At 38.5% G+C, this 19,034-nt stretch overlaps 1 protein-coding gene across 1 annotated transcript; it reads right to left on the minus strand.

The window, feature by feature from the left end:
• Positions 1 to 2,382: 2,382 nt before the first annotated feature.
• Positions 2,383 to 17,861, minus strand: CLDN1 (claudin 1). The gene is made up of 4 exons (XM_008585329.1): positions 17,559 to 17,861; positions 8,899 to 9,063; positions 6,675 to 6,759; positions 2,383 to 4,996 (listed from the first exon to the last, which is right to left on the minus strand). Exons 1-4 carry the CDS (start codon positions 17,779 to 17,781, stop codon positions 4,834 to 4,836), a joined length of 636 nt encoding a protein of 211 aa, XP_008583551.1. The 5' UTR covers positions 17,782 to 17,861; the 3' UTR covers positions 2,383 to 4,833.
• Between the last annotated feature and the right edge of the window lie 1,173 nt (positions 17,862 to 19,034).

Here is a 19,034-nt window from a genome sequence, read left to right on the forward strand (position 1 = left end):
ATAGAGTCAGGCAGCAGCAGTAGATGGTTGGGGAAAGCACAGCATTAATGGAAACAGAAAATTTAATTGACAAAAATGATTAAAAAGAAAAACAAAAGAGTTGCTTTGGGATAACAGTGTGCTTTAGTCCAGGTCAACTCAGTTAAGAAATACTCATCTTGTTTTCGAACTTTAGCTTTTCATAATTGGTTTGTGTGTGTGTGTCCGTGTTTACTTTTTTTTTTGAAGAGGGGAAAGTGAATTGAAGTAATAAATCACAGAAATGATGAAATAAGTAAACTAAAATTTAAAAAATGCTATTCAATTAAAAATAAATGAAGCAAGGTTAAGGTTTAACTAAGGACTTTCCCGAATTTTTTATATAAAAAAGAAAAATAACTCAGGCTCCACTTTATATATAATCACTTATCCTCTCGAGTTCACATTGCTTGTTAAACAGAGAGAGCTGCTTCTTAAAACAGAGTTTGCTTTATATTAATGGCTATCCTCGGTAGGTAAATTAAAAATAGATAATGACAAAAAAGGAGATTACTTACCACAGAAATATGACAAAAGCTTCTGAAGACCACCTTCTTTAACTCTTCCCTTTCCCCACTAAACACAAACAAACAAAAAACTCAAACCCAAAAACCAGAAAATAAAACAGTAGTAACATTAGAGAAAAGGTGTACACACAGCAATGTAATCTATTAAGTGCGTGGATGTGTGTTTACTCAGAAAATGGGGCAGGATTGGTCCTGAGAAATGACAAAGTCCAGTGGTTTGGAATCTTCTGGGACTCTCAGAGGTTCTGACTTCCCTCATTTGGGGTAGGGCCCTGGAATCAGGAAGTTTTCATAAACTCCCACGTGATTCTAACATGCTGTTATAGATAAAAAACCATTGCATGTGTCGAAGCCCTTTATTTTACAAATGAAGAATCAGTGAATAGAGATCTCCATAATTCACATGGATGAAAAAGGGCAGAACCAGTACTAGATTTCAAGTTTACTTCACTTCCCAGTTAACATTCTTCATACTCCTTGGGCCCAGGACAGTGTCTTATTAATTTCATAGCTCCTATAGCCTGTCTGCATTTAATGGGGCTGGGCCTATGGTTAGTGTTCAGTAAATATTAGCTTAGTGAATTCATATCCAGTTTCCAAATGCCAATATCAGCCATATTTGAAAAAACCTGTCAGTAGAAGCTTAGTATGAGAAATGCCATGAGGCAAGCAGATGTTCAGCATTGGGACAGTCTCTGATTGCCTGTTTTTAGGATTCAGCAAGCTGCCCTCACATAACCCTAGAACCTGCAATGACTTTTTTCAGAGTTTCCATGGTGCCAGCTAAATCAAGAGATTTTAGGGTAGGCTGGAAATAAATAGGTATGTTGTAGGGTAGGAGAGGAAGATAATGCGGAAGTCTGACACCTGAGCCACATGCAAATAGAAGAAGGAAAAATCCACAACCAGATCACACTAGGATTAACGACAAGCTAAAAAATGTGGGAAGTTAGAGATAGAGTGGAGTTTTCCTTTGACCTTGGTACACTGTGAAAGTACTAATTAAGGGGGAGGGAAAGTGATTGGTTTGCAGAACAACAGCATTCATATAAGGACGAGCTCACACAGAAGTGGATGTCTACTTGGTATGATTTACAATCCAGGTTTTCTTTCAGTTCTTCTCAGGAGCACCAAGGAATTTTATTTTCTCTCAAACTTCTTGGGCCTGAGCTCCACCCTCAGAGATTTAAATTCCAAAGAAACAGAGTGGAAATTCTGACACACCTGCTTAATTTAAGGGGAATTCAAATCCAATTGACTGGCAATGATGTTGGTCTCTCACCCACCATGCTAATATCTGAAATTCCACATCAGAGGTGCAATCCTTTGCTTACAAGCCTGGTCTCATTAATATGAAAATTGCTTAGGGAGAGGCCACACATGTAAGGTTTTATCAATTATTGGTACTTTAAGATAATGAGTAAATGAGTTTCATCACTTGCTTTCCTAAGAGGTAGTTTTGATCATAATCATAAGAAAAACAACGGATTTCTAGCCTGGTGTTTTTCACTCTTCCACCTTTGTGAGGAACGCAGCCACTTAAGCTTGCATCGTGCTTTACAGTTGACAAAATACCTTCATAACTTATCATTTAGCCAGTCATTGTTGTATGTCAGCTTTTCATAAATGAGGAAAATTAAGTAATGTCTCCTGGCATACAAGGAGCTCGGGTTGAGAAAAATGGGGCATTCTAGTGGGTGGAGCTGCTCAAACACTTGATAGATGGCCCAGAGGCATCGCAGCTCTTTCCCAGGAACACATAATGAGTCAGGTCCTATCCCAAGCCACCTCCTCTTCTAGGCATGGCCATCTTCAAATAAATAATTAGAAAACATGCCAAGGTTGTTTTTTGTTTTATTAAAAAACAATTTTTTGAAAAAGAGTAATGCTTTATACAAATTCCCATTACAAAACCCCAAAATATCTGTTAGTCTGTTTCTAGGTGTGGTAGCAGAGTATAAAAATATCAAAATTAGATAAATTCTGGTGTAACAAATTCTGTTGCTCATTTTGGATTATAGATTTCTTTTGTAGAACAACAGGTATCCACATACGTTTACTCTTACAACATTAGAATCTATGTATGTGGCAAAATTCTCATTGAATCATAACTTCTAGAAGCATAGACTTCCAGGTCTGGAAAACACACTCAAGTTTACTAGGTCCAAATCCTCATACAACACAGTCCTTTGGATAATTTCATATGTGTTTTCACCATGAGGTACCATTCCCAAACTAACTATCCTTGCGGTGTTGGCTGCCTCTAAAAGCAAGAGCTCTGAGGGCATCCCTTAACAGACAGTACCTCTTATACCCTTACAAGATTATTATAATTAAAAAAAAAATCTCATACTGTTGGTTTTGCTCATTCTTAGGCTTTTGTTTCCCCCCTTACATCTGCTTTGCCACAGAAAGCATCAGGCCATACTGACTGAAGAAACTAAGACTTATTAGAATTCCTTTCTTTAAGTGAGTTGAATTCCACTTTAATGTCTCATCACTTGAGAGACTGGTTAAGGCAAGAAACCCATTTCTTAAAATTTCTCTTTTCAGTCGCTTGAAAAGTAACCCCCAAAACTACACACTTAAATTCCATAATTCTTTCACCTAGTAGAGCACTTTTCACCTTACAAAACCACATTTACAAGTATTCCATCTCACTGGATCCCCACAACATCCCAGCGAGGTAGGCAGGTCAGGAAATACACACCCCTTTTTACAGATGAAGCAATAAATCTAGGGCAGCCAAGTGCCTTGCCCAAACTCAGACAGTAATCGATAGCACTAGGACTCAAATGCAGGTCTCCAGACATCAAAGCCAACACCCTTGACATTATACCATCTTGCTCAAGTGAAGTAGCATTTTGTTCAGACTTTAAAAGTAAGAGCAGTTGTTAAAATGTGAAAGAGCACCAACAACCTGCTAGGCACAGCTGGAGAAAAGGAAACACATCAGTGGAGAGAGGAAGATATCGGCAGATGTGAAGTTGTGTGTGTAGGTTTTGTTCAGTGACTTCTAAACAGCCCATTCAGCAAATAAAAATACTACTTAGGCATATTTCATGTTCAAAGAATGAGAATGATATCCACTAATTAATACTCACACTACCTCTACCAACTGGTTAAGTATCATTATCTCAATTTAACAGATGGGAAAAGAGGTAGAAAGATTAAGTGACTTGCTTACAACTACAGAGAGAATGTTTGTTACCAGATTATTATTCCAGAAAGTGTAGCACTTTGTTCAGGCAAACAGACCACACCTCTTTGGGAAGAGGTAAACTGTATGATAATCACATATGGGAAAACAGATAGTTGAAGAGGGAGAAAGAAAAAGGTAGTTTGAGGAGAAATACGACTGTGAATAAGTTGCTTAAAAAATTCAGTCTATAAAAGTGTGTTACAACACCTGGGTGAGCAGCACGCAGCTACTCAACGGGACAAATATTTTCAAAGCAAACAAGAGTGCTATAGGTCAGAGTACAGGGACTGTGTGGGAAGATCAACAGGAGTATATCATTTTGGCCATGCAAAAATCTGCTCCCAAAACTCTGATGTGCAAGAGATTCTTATTGGCTTTAGGAATTCAAACGTAGACTACGAAATGTGTTATATTCTGGACTTAGAGACCAACCTAATAAAAAACAAATAAGGACCTAACAAAGAAGCAGGCACTATAAGATTATGCTTAAAAAATAAAATAAGTATATGAAGAGGCTCACATGAAGAACTGGAAGAATACAGATTTGATAAAAGTAGCTTAGGTCTTATGGCAAAGACATTAAAAGCTGATGAAGGAAGGTAAATGGTATTTGACCTATTTATATGTATATATAGAGAAAGAAGAAAAATATACAAATGGATTTAATATTTTTCTATTTTAGAGATATTTTAAGTGTACTTGCCAACATAATGAAAATATGAGTATTTTACTGTCTAAGTTTTTAATAGAAAAACATGAATATATACATATCTATATATACTTAAGGAGTACCCCCACCCTTTGAGTGTGATTACTCAGTGGGAAGCAGTAATACAAATGGAAGGGCTTCCCTCTTGTATTGAGGAAAAGAGATAAAATACAACTAAGCCATTTCTAGCAATAGGTATTTAAAAAAATATGGGTTTCTTGGTTTGTTTCTTTTCTTTTCTTTTTTTTTTTTTTTTTTTTTTTGTAATGCCATAGTTCAGATTGTAATAGTTGAAAGTCTAAAGTCCTCTTGTCAATGATAGTATTTCAATGTCCTTTTTCTGTTTGTTCCAACAGGATCATCTCCATCTGCCTGTATCACACGTAGTCTTTCCCACTGGAAGGTGTAGGTTTTGGATAGGGCCGTGGTGTTGGGTAAGAGGTTGTTTTTCGGGGACAGGAACAGCAAAGTAAGCCACCTCCCAGAAGGCACAGAGAAGCAGCAGCCCAGCCAGTGAAGAGAGCCTGACCAAACTCATACCTAGAATGAAGAGATAATGCATCTGTGAATCAATAAATCAATGACAAATTTTCAAATGTAATGAAAGAAGAAAATCAAGATCATACTCATTCTATTATTTTTTCATTAAAAATAACCTGCCACGAGCCCTTGGGAAAGTACTTTAAGGTTCATAAATGTTTACATTGCTATTGTTGACAAGTTGCCATAGTAGATCAGGCAATATGACTGAGATACCAGGTTAATTACACAAATATTTCCAAAGACTTTTCCATGTATAAGAGACTTGTATAGCATGCTTATATATTTTAGAAGTGATGTTTGGACCATAGTTCCTAGGCTAACGTTTAACAAGTTATGCCATTACACGTAGCAATCGTATTCTACAAAGAAACTGCTAGGGTGCGATTGAGATTATCAGAGTTTTGAATAGTTTATCCTAGGCAACTATATAAACTGACGTTCAAATTTTATGGTTTTGTAGAAAAGACTTCGGAGCAGGCCACGAACCATTTTGGATTAAGCTGACCCAGGCGAACTTATTAAGCCAACACTCTTGGGATAAGATATCTGTGACTGACTGTGGACAACAGGGTAGAGAAAGGCTGGATCTGGAATTTTGAAGGCCTGGGTTTGAATCATGATGGAAACTCTCAACTGCTGCAATTCTGGGGTAGCAACTTCACCTCTCGCCCTCAGTTTCTTCTTTTCTTAAAGCAGGATACTCTCACCTGCCTCACCCAACTGCTTTCAGGATCATGTATGATAATGTAAATAACAAATGCATAGTGCCTAGCAATTTATAAAATGCTTCATGTACATTACTGCTATTATCACCCTGGTAAAGTATTAGCCTATTGACCTCCAGCAGTTTCCATCCCTACATCATAAATCTTATGGGATAAGCTCCAAGATAATCATTGCTGTATGTGCTCTTCTGCATGTGGGTGATACAAAAAGCAGTGCACCTTATCTATCCAAACACTGAGATTTTTCATCCATTCATCCTAGCTCTTAGACAATAATTACATCTTAATATCCTGACTCTGAATATAGTTATTAGGCTTTAAAGATGTGGAGACAGTGAGACGAAGAGCCTTGTTCCTGATCAAAGAGTGTTTTTAAGCGAGAGCCAAGAATTGGCTCTTCAACTTACACAACTGGCAACATTAAGAAAGATGGCCTTTGTAAAGTCAATTTTATAGTTGTGATGGAACATAAAATTTCAAAGTGGTATCTCAATGTACTAAAACGCTCAGCATAGCTTTACATTTATAAACGAACTGTTGGGAATAAAGTTAACTCCTGCAGTAGGCCTATTTTTTTTTTTAATAAATAATAAACTGTGTAATTTCAAATAAGCATCAGAATACACTTCAAGAAGAAAATTTCAAAATTTCAAATATATTGACATCTTTATTAATACTTGAGGAAAGGTCCAGCATACAGTTGTAAAGTATAGAGGTTAAAACTTTCCTACTTTGAAGTACATTTTGTCATTTTCTAACAGGCTGTTAGAACAATTATCAAACTCATTTTAACATGAGTCACAGATCATTTAAATTGTTTGCAAGTTTGACGTAAAATTCCATAAAATTCTTAAAAGCAAATCTAGGAAACTACAGTACAAGCAGGACTTTAGCACATAAAAAGAGTATTTTTTCACAGAACAAACTATTTTATGTGTGAATAACATTACCTGGCATTGACTGGGGTCATGGGGTCATAGAATTCTTGAACAATTCTATTGCCATACCATGCTGTGGCAACTAAAATAGCCAGACCTACAGAAATTCAAAACAAAAGTCCATTAATCAGTATGGAACACTGAGTACAAATATATAGCCCATTAAACCTAAATTTATTTTACAAGAGTTAAATCTCATCAGTAATGTTGACATTTTTATTTTAGAATTAGGGAGATTAGAAGTTCAGATATGATTTGTTTCAAGTATTCTGTCAAGACATACAAAAATATCAGGTTGGAGTTAGACAAAATTTATGCTCTTCATAAATTTTGGACCAGAACACCCAAATTTCTGTTGCTCTACTAGCCAAGGCAATACCTGACATTGCTGAGGGTGCTACATCAGATCAGTTTATGTGACACTATCTCAATTTTCCATAGCATTTTATATTCAGTAATACCAGAGAAACCACTTAGTCAAAATCCATCATTTATAAAAAACATAAAATACCTCATTTTTTTATAAGTATAAAATACCTCAATTTTTCTTATCCAATCAAACTAATTTCTTTTTATAGTAATTTTAAGAATACATCAATACAGACAGATTAAATGTTTCTATGCTACTCCCTTCCCCTCCAAAAAAGTGGTCCCATCTATTTGCCTCTAATACTTGACAGAAAACACTATTGCTTTTGGCTGCTCAAATAGACCACGTCAATGCTCTTGAACATGTGACCCTCACTCCCAAGGAAAGCCCTGAAACTGAAGTGGGAGTGATGCAGTCACTTATGGGAGTTACAAGGAGGCAAGCAACAGAGGAGTGCTTTGTGATAAGTTTATTCACAGCCTTTGATGTAAGATTAAATTGTTGGGAATAAAACACCATCCATGCCTTTTCAAACAAGAGCTAATTTGTGTCTCGATAAACCAAACAACTGGCCATTTTAACTAACCACAACTTTAGCAAAGCCACAGACACTCTCCCTCCATTATCATTTAAATCCACATGTTAAACCCACATGTTATGCTCCTACAGGTCTTCTGTCAAAAGAAAAGTAAAGGAAGTTTAATTCTAGTTTTTCATAGTAGTAAGTTTATATCAATAGTACTATTTTCAAAAACAATAAACTACTATATAATAGATAGAATATAGTATATGTATATATAACAATAGACCACTATACATACTACATGTAGTGTATGTGTAGTTATATATAGATATTATATATAGTTTATAGTATATAGATATATATAGATAGTATATATAGTACATATCTAGATAGCATATACAGATAGACATATAGATAGATTTACAGGTAGCATATAGTATATATGAGGATACTTCAGAAAGTTTGAAAGACTCATATTGTCTTTTAATTCTATTTTCCATGAACTTTTTGAAGAACTCTCATATAGATATAAAGTATATACATAATATGTATAGACATATAATGTATCTACATTTATAACTATAGATACATTATATATTTATAGTATATCATAGTTAAAATAAGCCTTATTATAAAGCTTCAAAATAGTGTGGTCCATGTCCTCTGGCTCTCATTTTCTCAAAAGACTCATAATTTATCCATCAACACTTAAATAAAGCAACAAATACATATTTATTTTCCTTGAAAAATATAATCTCATTATTTTATCAAGGATTTTTCAAGGTGTTTCTACAGTTTTCTTTCCTAACTCATTTGACCTAAGTTTCTACCATTACAATGTTCCACCTCCACTCTATTTCGCTTTTGTGTGCATTGATCTATGGGTATATCCTCTTTATTCTGGAATTAGATTTTCCTATGTGGAATGTTGTCCTCATTTTTCTCCAATAATTCTAACCCCATTCATCCCTCCTGTACCTGTACGATTTACATATTCTTTCTGTTTTCTCTCACTCTCCCCATCTTTTTCACATGGTATCTTTGGAGACACCACAGACATTTCCTGAATTACATTAAATTGTTCTTCAGTGTTTGCTAGGTAGCCAAAATCTCTCTTTACCTGCAGAGATTGGTTCTAACATACCATTTGGCACCTGAAACCACCTCACTGTGAGCATAGGTCTCAAATTTTCATTTGGTTCCTGTGTGAGAGCATGAAAGTCAACCTGACTTAAGGCCCATATTTGCACGAATGCAATATAATCTAAGGAAACTGAAAACTAGGCCTCAGATCGTATGAGGGACAGGGTAGTAAGGTGAAAGGGGAGCAGGGCCTCTCTTACCTGCAATAAGAAATATCACACCCCCAGTGACAGCCATCCGCATCTTCTGCACCTCATCATCTTCCATGCACTTCATACACTTCATGCCAATGGTGGCCACAAAGATTGCTATCAGTCCCAGCAGGATACCAATCACCATCAAGGCGCGGGTTGCTTGCAAAGTACCTGGCAGAAAACATTTTAGAACATGTAAAAATTATGCCTAGATCAACAAAGGAAGAGTGGTAGAAAACCAAGTATATTTCAATGTTTTATAGAAGACAGAAAAGTGAACTAGGAGCCAGGAGACCCCACTTCTAGTGAGGTTTCTGCTGGTAACCAACGCAGTACCTTCTCCAGAAAAACAAATGCCTGGGCTGGATAATGAATTAGAGGCCCTCCAGCTCTAACATTTTATGTTTTCAACATTAAATTCAAAATCAAGTGGAAAAATAATTAAAGGTCTAGTTGGATAGGCTTAGCTGAACTAATACATATTTAATGCTAATTAATGGAGTATTTTAATTCTAAAATAGCAATCATAGGTAATATCTTTGATGTTAACTTTTGTAACTAAAATGGTTTACAATATATTTTTGGTATTGGTCACCTGCTTTATATCCCAATCATCAAGCTTCAAAACTGGGTGAATCTGGAATATAAAAAATGAATTTTTCATAGATGATCACGGCTGGATAAGCAACATTTGTATCCCAGTGGTGGGATGGGGAGAGAAAGGATATGAAAACCACTTCTTAAAGCAAAAACATTTTGAGATGTTACCTTAGAACATAGTAGTAGATTCATATTCAGAGACATCACCAGTTTTTATAACTATTTACACTGCTATGCTGTACAATAGATATAACATTTCAACGTAGTTTTCTCAGGATTCTATTAATTTTCTAATTTCCTGTTATTGTCTTTAGTGTACTAAGTAATGATCAAATAGAGCCAGGTGTGAGAGATTATGCTAGTATATTTCTTAAATAATAAAAGCTTTATACCATCATTGTGGCATAAAGGCACAGACAAAAAAAAATATGAGCTGAAACTACACTGGTTAGAAGATTTTGTTTCAATTCTAGACTTACTGCCTCCTTCAGTAGAGTAAAGATCACTATCTCATTGACAGTGTTAATATATGACAAATATTTTTGAACATATAAGTATAATTTACATTGTAACAAACTATATCACCTTGAGTAGTCTACTTAGTATTCTTTGGGTCAGTGTTTTCATTATGTAAAATGTGAATGATAATAACTCTATCCAGGGAGTTGGAACAATTGAATCCTTCTTTGATGGTCTTCAAAAGTGGCTGAGATGATAAAAAGGTTTTATATCTCAATATCCAATTTAGACCTAGCCTCAGTCTTAGTATCTTCAGGGTTGTGAACTTAGGTTAACCAATCATAATGAAAACTAAAAAATTCTAAAATATCATTGAATTTTAATTTACTGATTTTTTTTATCCTTGACATTATCAGACAATCTATGATAAAATCATACTAATTTCTTTCCAAGAAGTATCAAAGGTATTTTTTACATTATTTTAGAGTTATTTTGGAAGCCAAGATATGTTCTTACTTGATTTCATTAAAAAGCAAACAGAGATACTCCCCATCTCCCCTTACATATCCACTCCTCGTAAGCATGTGTGGGCACACATGCACACCCACCTACACGCTAATTTCGAGATTCCAGGTTGGTAGCACATGTTTCATAGACCACAGGTTTACCAGGAACTGAAGCTGCTTACGAGATTAAAATAAAACTTTTTCCTCGGAATCACAAACCATACTGTGGTATGACTAGGAATGTACCAAGAACTCCATGTTCAAGGTGTGTCCTTCCTTCTAATTTACCAGCAGTTTTTGCAAAGACAGTCATTACTTAGAAGGAAAATAAAATAACTAAACTCTTACACATAACACAGATTTCAGATTTGGTCCTAAGATTCCACTCAGAAGGAAAACATTTCAGGCATAGAAATGCTGAAAGAGGAGATACTGAAAGTAACAAATATAATCATGTGCCTGGATGGCAGGGTGACCACACATCTCAGTTTGCTTGAGACTGTCCTGGTTTTAAACCTAAAAGTCCTGCATCCTGAGAAGTCCATCAACCCTGGGAAAACTGGGAGAGCTAGTCACCCTACTGTAGGAAGTAGGAAAGTAAGTAGGAAAGTAAAGGGAGGTTTAGTAAGGTGAGCAGACGGCAAATACATCATGCAGAGCTTTGCAAGCGAGGGTAAAGGGTTTGGAGTTTATTCTAAGTGTAATCAGAACTGACTGGAGGGTCTTAAGGAAGAAGTGACATGATTTTTACTCTCAGTACATAGATTACAAAATTAAACTTTCTTCCTATGACAGCCCTTCAAATATGCATAGCCTCTTACATCTCACAACCACCTCCACTTTATTTTCTCATAAATATTCTTCCAACCCTTTATTATTCACTTTTCATGCTTTCTCTGATCTCTGTCCAAGTTTTCCACTGTGTTTGAGTTGTAGGTCCCCAAACTGGATCCAGCTTATATAATAATCATACTGATCTGTTCTTCAAGCAAAAACAGCTGGCCACTAGCCCAGCAGGTCTGAGCACTTGAATCACAGGGTATTCTTCATGAGGAGTCTACTGGGCATCACTCACATGAGTCAGGCTTATATAAAATTACTGGTCTCCCAGGCAAGGAGCACACATGTGTAAACTACTCCAGGGCTCTATCTGCATCAACCTGGAATGATCTAATATTCACATTTTTAATCTCTAAGTTTTTTCCCCTTTAAGTTCTCCAAGAAAACCACATAACCACATTTGATTATGTCACAACTAATTTATCTCTTCTTTTACAAAGTTTCTAAGAGATAGGGGACAAATATTCTATCTATGTTTGCTAATAATTCTCTACAATATTTCTTTTTTTTGGAATAATGTATTATTTGTATAATGCATAAAAAATAATGAGGAAAATCGAAAAAAATCCTTAGGAATAACATAAACCACAGAGAGCAAGGGGAGCATATTTCATTTTAAAATGTGGTAATGTAGTAGTGTAAGAATGTTGTTTTGCAAAGCAGTATTTTTTGTTTACATCCTGCCATCTATTGACTCACAAAGTTTCTTTGTATTTTGCAATATTAGGTTGGCATCAAACACAAAATCTCACCTTGCTTCACTGGAGACATTTGGATAAATTCTTAACTCGAGTGATATGTGGGGAAATGTAGAAATAATACACACATGCATGTAACAAAAAAGGCTGAGAATCATAACAGCATGAAAGCTCACAAGTCAGGCATATATAATGATGACTTGTAATTACAAGTCAAAGTAAGCAACTATTGTGTTACAAGTCATGAGGGTTTTATGTGCAGATCAAATCTAAATTGCACGGTTTTAAGTTGGAACTAGATGAATCCTTTCAAATTAGGGTCTTATAGAAGCCTTTTAAGTTAGAGATCTAAAATATATAATTGTGAGCTCCCGGATGACTAGAGCCAGATATTTATTCATCTTTCCATCCAAAGCACTAAGCACAGTACCTGGCAAGTCACCACGGATTATTCAATCTATGTTCAACTAATTTAAATTAGAACACATCTTTATCTTTTAAAACTCATTTTAACAAGATAGGTAAAAACACTTACTCTTGTGTTTAGCTTAATCTTTGAAATAATACTGAGAAACACCTCTTTAGAGAGCCTGGGAATGTTAAAATCTTGCTTCATAAAGCCAGGCTTGATTTAGGTCATTGAAAGTCAGAAACTCATGCAGAGAGGAAAAAATTGTACTTTTTTGCTTAATTTGATTTATTTTTAAAATTATGCATCTAATGTGCTCCCCATGACATGCAGCAGGGCAGAGAAGTTGAAAGGGATGTTTGAAAGCTATAAAATAATATTGTGGACCAGAGAGACATAGTATAGCCTTGTAGTATTAACTATGAGCTGGCCTGACGGGATCAAATCTAGGAGTAAATGTATTCCTTTCCTGGCCTCTTAAATTTGCAGATACCTCTACAATATTATGATCGCTGACTAAAGTTGTCTGTGGAGAATCTAGTTAGCAAACATTCAAAAAGTTGCACTATTGTTTCTCATCATTATTCAGCAGTAAACGAAGAAGGCAGTCTTTTAATTATATTTAGCTAAACCGATAATCTTGAGATTAAAGACCCCCTAAGGAGTTCTCACCACTTTCAACCTGAAAGTATAATTATACATTAAAAAAAAAATCTTACAAAGATCTCTACTTCTAAGACAAGAAATTATTCAGAGGTTACTGATGTACTACAGTTAGGTCAATCAACATAAGCGCAGAAAGACAAGCACAGACAAAAGTGGGAATTTTTTTTTTCTAAAACCTTAAAGTCTTGCTACACAAGCAGCAGAATCTCCCATAAATATCTGATATTATTTATGCTATTTACTAGCCATATTACCAAATTATCACCTTATGAATTATATATCATAACCAAAGTAGATCTCAATTCTATATCCACCCTCACATATTCCCTCTTTGAATCAGCAGTTGCTTAATAAATATTAGGTGAATGAATGAACTGACCATTGGGTGACTAGAACAAAACTGCTCTCTTCTCTCCTGTAATTAAAAGAGCTCATCACTAACTGTCACAGAACTATATTTCCATGGCTTTTTCACTTCTTAAATCTTTCACTTTTACTAGAGTTCAAAGTCTCTCAAGAGTCCTCATTGTTAGCATTTCCATTTTATTGCTGCATTAGCTGGTGGCCACTGGATGTGACCTCAGAACATAAGCACAGTCAGTAATTGAAGTGGTCTGGGATGAGGCAGGACTTACCACTTTTCAGAATGTCCTGAGAAGTTTTGCTACCTTTCTTTTTGTTTGTTTCTTAGAGAAACTGCCTCCTGATTAAGTTTGTGCTTCTGTATTACCTCCATGACACTTACTCAACACTCCAATCAAGGAAACCTAAGCTATGCCCCTTGCCTCTTTCCCCTTCAGTGACTGAAGTTAGTAATAATGAAAGTTGGCATTGGAAGGAATCTTAGAAATCATCTTACGTGCGTCCCTAGAAGCAAGTACAGGGCCTGGCTCATGTTTGTTGAATGGACGAATGGATTGTGCGTTCATCTCCCCGTTCCTCCCACTCTGCCCTGTTTCATCTGTGAGAAAACTACTTGAGCCCAGAGAAATCAAGTGGCTCACCATTACACACATGGCTACCTCGTGCAAAACCAGGGTAAGAGTTGAGAATTTCTGATCTCAAGCCTGGATTTTTGTTTCAACTTCCATCATTCCAAAAATCAGAACTAATTCTTGAAATGGATCTGAACATCAGTGGCCCTTTGACTGCTCTTGGCTCAGCAGGCATAAAACAGTCTGGAGAAACATGCATGGGTGCCCCCCTCTCTGTCTATGCGTCAAAGACTGTCCAAGTCAGTGATTTTTTTTCTCTCTGATTGAGCCTGACATCATGGTGAGAGTGCTGGGAAACCTTCCGACAACCAATACTCATTAAGCACACCTACGCACATGTGGATTCATGCAGAGCAGGTTAAACAGGCTAGAGGAGCTTATAAACAAATTACAGAATCCCAGGGTTAGATGAGACTTGGAGAGAGAGTCTAGCCTAACCTCCCATTTGTCTGGTGCTTGGATCTTCCCTATAACATTCCTACAAAATGCTTACTTATTCTCTGCTTGCACCCCTCCCACTGTGCAGCCTCCCAGGTCAGCCCAAACTTTGGATAGCTCTAGCTATTAAAGTCAAACAAGAAGAAGCAATTAGCTAAGCATATAAAATAGGTACTAGCTTTCTGAAAGTTCAAGAATTGATCAAAACAAGGCAAGATGTATACGTTAATCAAGATAAATCTGCCGCAACTGTGACTTTTGCCATTCTGGCACTTTCTTTTATATATGCCAGCTTTCACCTGCAAGAATCATCAAATGTCTATAAACATCACATACCTTGGATAGAATGGAAATTGTCTCAGCCATTATAAAACCACAATGCACAGTGTAATATTTGTCTCTCCAGTAAGTTTCTCAGCTACATTTTTACAAAGTGCTTGACAAGAACTAGGTAAAAGAAGCCCTGTTGTATCTCACTTCTTACATTGTATACAGTGTATACTCTATACAGTGTAAGCACATGTATCCCTTTAGATACTTTGTGAAGGTCATGGTGCTTTTTACAGCTGACATTAGTTAATGCAGGGGAACAAGGGATTTTAATATGTCGAATGCAAAACCTTAATAAATCCCTGCATCTGGACTCCAAGATGCCAAGTGGGCTCTCTAGCAAAGAGAGCAAGGTACAATTTCAGAAAACCTGCAGCTAAGCTTTTCAAAACCTTAAAGCACTTTATGAAAGGCAACCTCTTATGAGAAACACTACTTATATACAGACAGATAATCCTCATCTCTAGATGTCACAGAACTATACCAAAACCAAGTAATGTAGTCACCACCCCAGATCTCTCTACTAAGCACCACTGCTCAAGTAGAGAAATGGAGACAGGTTTCTTGGGCCCCATTCAAGGACATCCTGTGAGTCACTGGCAAGTTGGGAGAGACTACTTGTGAGTCAAGGGTCCCTCTTCTGGGAATTGGTTTTGAGAGAAAGGTCTCAGCCCTACCTTGGATAAACTATGGCCTTAACCAAAACAAAAAGAGGAATCTGATTTGAAGTTTAGAAAGAAATCTCCAAAATGTGTGGCAGTGTGTGTGTGTGTCTGGGGTTGCGGGGGGGGGGGCAGAGTTATTCATTGGTTCTACCACAATTTAAAAAACTTTAATAACTATATTAGGAATAAATGAAAATAAAACATTTTAACACATTACCACGTGTAAGAATGATCTGTTTGAGTATTTACAACACGGATCAATCTGATTACATTTGGTTATTTAAGAAAGTTAAAAGTAAACCTATTTAAAGATGTTGAAAATGTAAAAATGAACTATTTTGATCAAAGGAATAACATTGAGAAAAGGCCTCCCTGGAACTGCCCTTAGAACTCTCTCCATCTGCCAATTCCTCAACATAGTGCCTAAAATGCCTGACACCATGTTCTTAAATATATTTATCTTTCCATCGGAATAGTCAATGATTATTTCCCAATTGTTCACTTTGAAAACATAAATATAACTCAGGACGAAAACAAACAACACATAATCACTGAACTTACAGATTAGTTTTGGTATATAGGAATCCTAATATGGTAACCTTGAAAAGCTGAAATGACAACACTCAAAACCACCAAGCACATTGACTAACCAAATGCCACAGGTGTTCAAAGAGTTAAACAGATTCGGACCAGGTTTAATAACTCTAAACCCTATGGCTTTTGACATGCACTATTAAAAGTTGTTGCTGACTCGGAGGTGGACAGAGCAAGTGCAGTAAACTTGAGCCGTGTGGACACTGACCACCTCGGCACACAGGGCGCCGGTGGGCAGTCTTGTTTATCTAGGCAAAGACTAAGGAAGCTTTTCTTCAAGTTGTTTAAAGGGCTGGAAGACACACAGGACCTGGCCACTAATGGGATTTCTCAAGGAAGAAACTCCAGCCATGAATCATTATTACCAAAGTGTGCGGGAATTTAATGACTTCTTGACAAGGCACTCAAAACTTTTTATTTTAAAAAAGGGGGAAAGCCATCCTATCCTTCTCCTCACCACCCTTAGAAATATCTCTGTCTACATAATCCTTTTCAACTTGACAAGTGAGAAGCAAACATCCATCACCCAGAAATTCCTTCCTGGAGGACAGAGACTTGGAGAAGTCCCCCCGATTCTCACTCTCTCTCAGTCCCCTGCTTCCCGGCTGTGTCGGTTTGGCTGCGTTTTCCTCCAGCGCCCTCACTCTTCCCTTCCTATTCTGTTAGGGAGGTTATTTAGAACCTTTCTTTCTTGTCATCCTTTTTCCACCTGCCACCAATGTTCTGTTTCCAAAATAATACTATACAATTTGCCTCTTCTGAAGACCCCAGGCTTGAAAGCTAAAGCTTTGGAGGAATCTCAAGAGGTTTCTTCAAGGAGTCTTGGAAGGGACCTCCCTTCACTTACTGAATCTTGAAAATCAAAAGAATCAAAGGAGTCAACCTCAAACCTGAGTAGAAGACATTGAGATGGAACATATCATGTAGGAATGTGACTTTTACTAGGAAAAGTCATAGTAAAAATTTAAAAAGAAAAACACAACAACAAAACTTCCTTATCTAATACTCTGGAATTATCTATTTAATCTTGCACACTTGAGAAACTACCAGGCTCCAAACTTTTCAAGACATCCCATTTTCTTGTGCAAACCCTACCAATACTCAATTTACATAGAATCTTAAAATGTACAGAGAGGCTTAAGAGCCCAAGTTCAAGTTTGGCCTTCAGTCTCTCAATCTCCACCCACCTTCATCGGAATTTAAAATGGAACCACACCTAGAAGGGGAGGAAAGTGTCACCCAGAGAGTTAGAGGCGAAACTAGAGCTTAAGCCTGGGCCTCCCTTTTCCCATTCCTGGATTCCCCCACTTCCTCAGGACAGAGCAGATGATCAGAAGATTTGATCAACTTCAGACTGGTAACCACGCAGTCGCACGACAGAAGGAGCTGAGAGCTCCATTCCACCACAGAGCCCATGGGGGACTGGGGCCACTGGGCAGTGGCTGTGGGTTCTGGGATGCACTCACTGCTCAGATTCAGCAAGGAGTCGAAGACTTTACACTGGATCTGCCCGGTGCTCTGCGACACGCACGACATCCACAGCCCCTCGTAGATGGCCTGGGCAGTCACGATATTGTCGCCGGCGTAGGAGTAAATCTTCCATTGGGGCATGGCAGTGCTCACGATGGAACCTATCCAGCCTAGGAAGGCCAGGATGAAGCCCAGCAACTGCAGCCCCGCGTTGGCCATGGCTCGCTCGGGTTCCCGCGCTGGCTGAGAGGCGGCAGGTGCAGACGGCGGGGAGGTTGCAGGTGCGCCCCTGGGGCTCCTGAAGGAAATGAAGCCCAGCAACTGCAGCCCCGCGTTGGCCATGGCTCGCTCGGGTTCCCGCGCTGGTTGAGAGGCGGCAGGTGCAGACGGCGGGGAGGTTGCAGGTGCGCCCCTGGGGCTCCTGAAGGAGGCGGGACCACGCCCGGGAAGTTCTTGCGGGGAGCCCTGCTGGCCGCGTCGCCGCTGGAGAGGCTGTGGGTCCGGTCCGGGTCGGCGCTGGAGTGGAACGCTTGATGCTGCCGCTGCTCCCCGGCTGAAGGACTGAGACACGACCCGCCCGGAGCCGCAATTTAAAGCAGCTCCGCCCCGGGCCCCAGCCCCGGCGGCCACGCAGCGCCCCCTGGCGGTTTCAGGGCGGCTCACGGGGAGGGCGACAGGGAGCGCGCGAGTCCGCGCAGGTCTCCGCGCCCCGGGGGGAGGAGGGGGTCCCCGCCCGCGATGTGGGGACACCGAGGAGGACTGGGCACCGAGTATGTCCGTGCTCTCTCCCTCCCGTTTCTCTCCTCGCTCTTGTCAGGCTTCGCAGGCTTTTCATTCATTCATTTCACAGTTATTCAAAAATTACTATGTATGTGTAAACACTCTAGTGTTTTAAATCCATAAAGGTGAACAATGGAGCCCTGGAGAGCTCGTTTTATTTATGAAAAGGCATTTTCTGTTCACCTCGCTCCTCGTCCCCTCCCTCGTACACTTCTCTGTCCTTGGTTCAGCTTCCCCCCCTTCTCCCCTCCCTCTGTCCCTTTCTTCTCTTCAGGGTCTTTCTGTCAGGCGTCTCTGCAAGGCTCTCAGAGATCTCTGCTCTTCCGTAGATTAGGAAACTGAGACCCAGAGAGGAAATACGGCTTTCATAAAATCGCACAGCAAGTGAGTATCCTGTATGGTACTTGGTTCCCAGGCTAATCTGCTTTCCATTATATCTCAAGTTGACCGAAATGTAGGAGGGTACTTCAACAAGTTCATGGAAAAATGCAATTAAAAGATCATGCAAATCTTTGCATGAAGTCTTTGAAGACCCGCTCGTACGTATGTCCTTTGATCTATGATCATCCTTATGAAAATGTAGCCCACCCATCCCCCCCACACACACCCACATGCACGCACACACACCAACCTCTGCCCCACAGCAGTTTGTCTTAGAGCAGCAATTCCATATCAGAGGGACATGGTCAGTG

This window comes from Galeopterus variegatus, unplaced genomic scaffold, assembly GCF_000696425.1.
Source record: "Galeopterus variegatus unplaced genomic scaffold, G_variegatus-3.0.2 Scaffold3521, whole genome shotgun sequence".
In the NCBI taxonomy this organism is placed as follows: Eukaryota; Metazoa; Chordata; class Mammalia; order Dermoptera; family Cynocephalidae; genus Galeopterus; species Galeopterus variegatus.

What these genes read in the sequence shown, in the direction of transcription:
- CLDN1 (XM_008585329.1), bottom strand. Translation starts at nt 17,781, where the DNA reads ATGGCCAACGCGGGGCTGCAGTTGCTGGGCTTCATCCTGGCCTTCCTA. An exon ending in CTCCTTGCTGAATCTGAGCA is followed by an intron (nt 9,064 to 17,558) that starts GTGAGTGCATCC and finishes GTTTTCTGCCAG; the next exon opens with GTACTTTGCAAGCAACCCGC. An exon ending in TGTGATATTTCTTATTGCAG is followed by an intron (nt 6,760 to 8,898) that starts GTAAGAGAGGCC and finishes GAATTTCTGTAG; the next exon opens with GTCTGGCTATTTTAGTTGCC.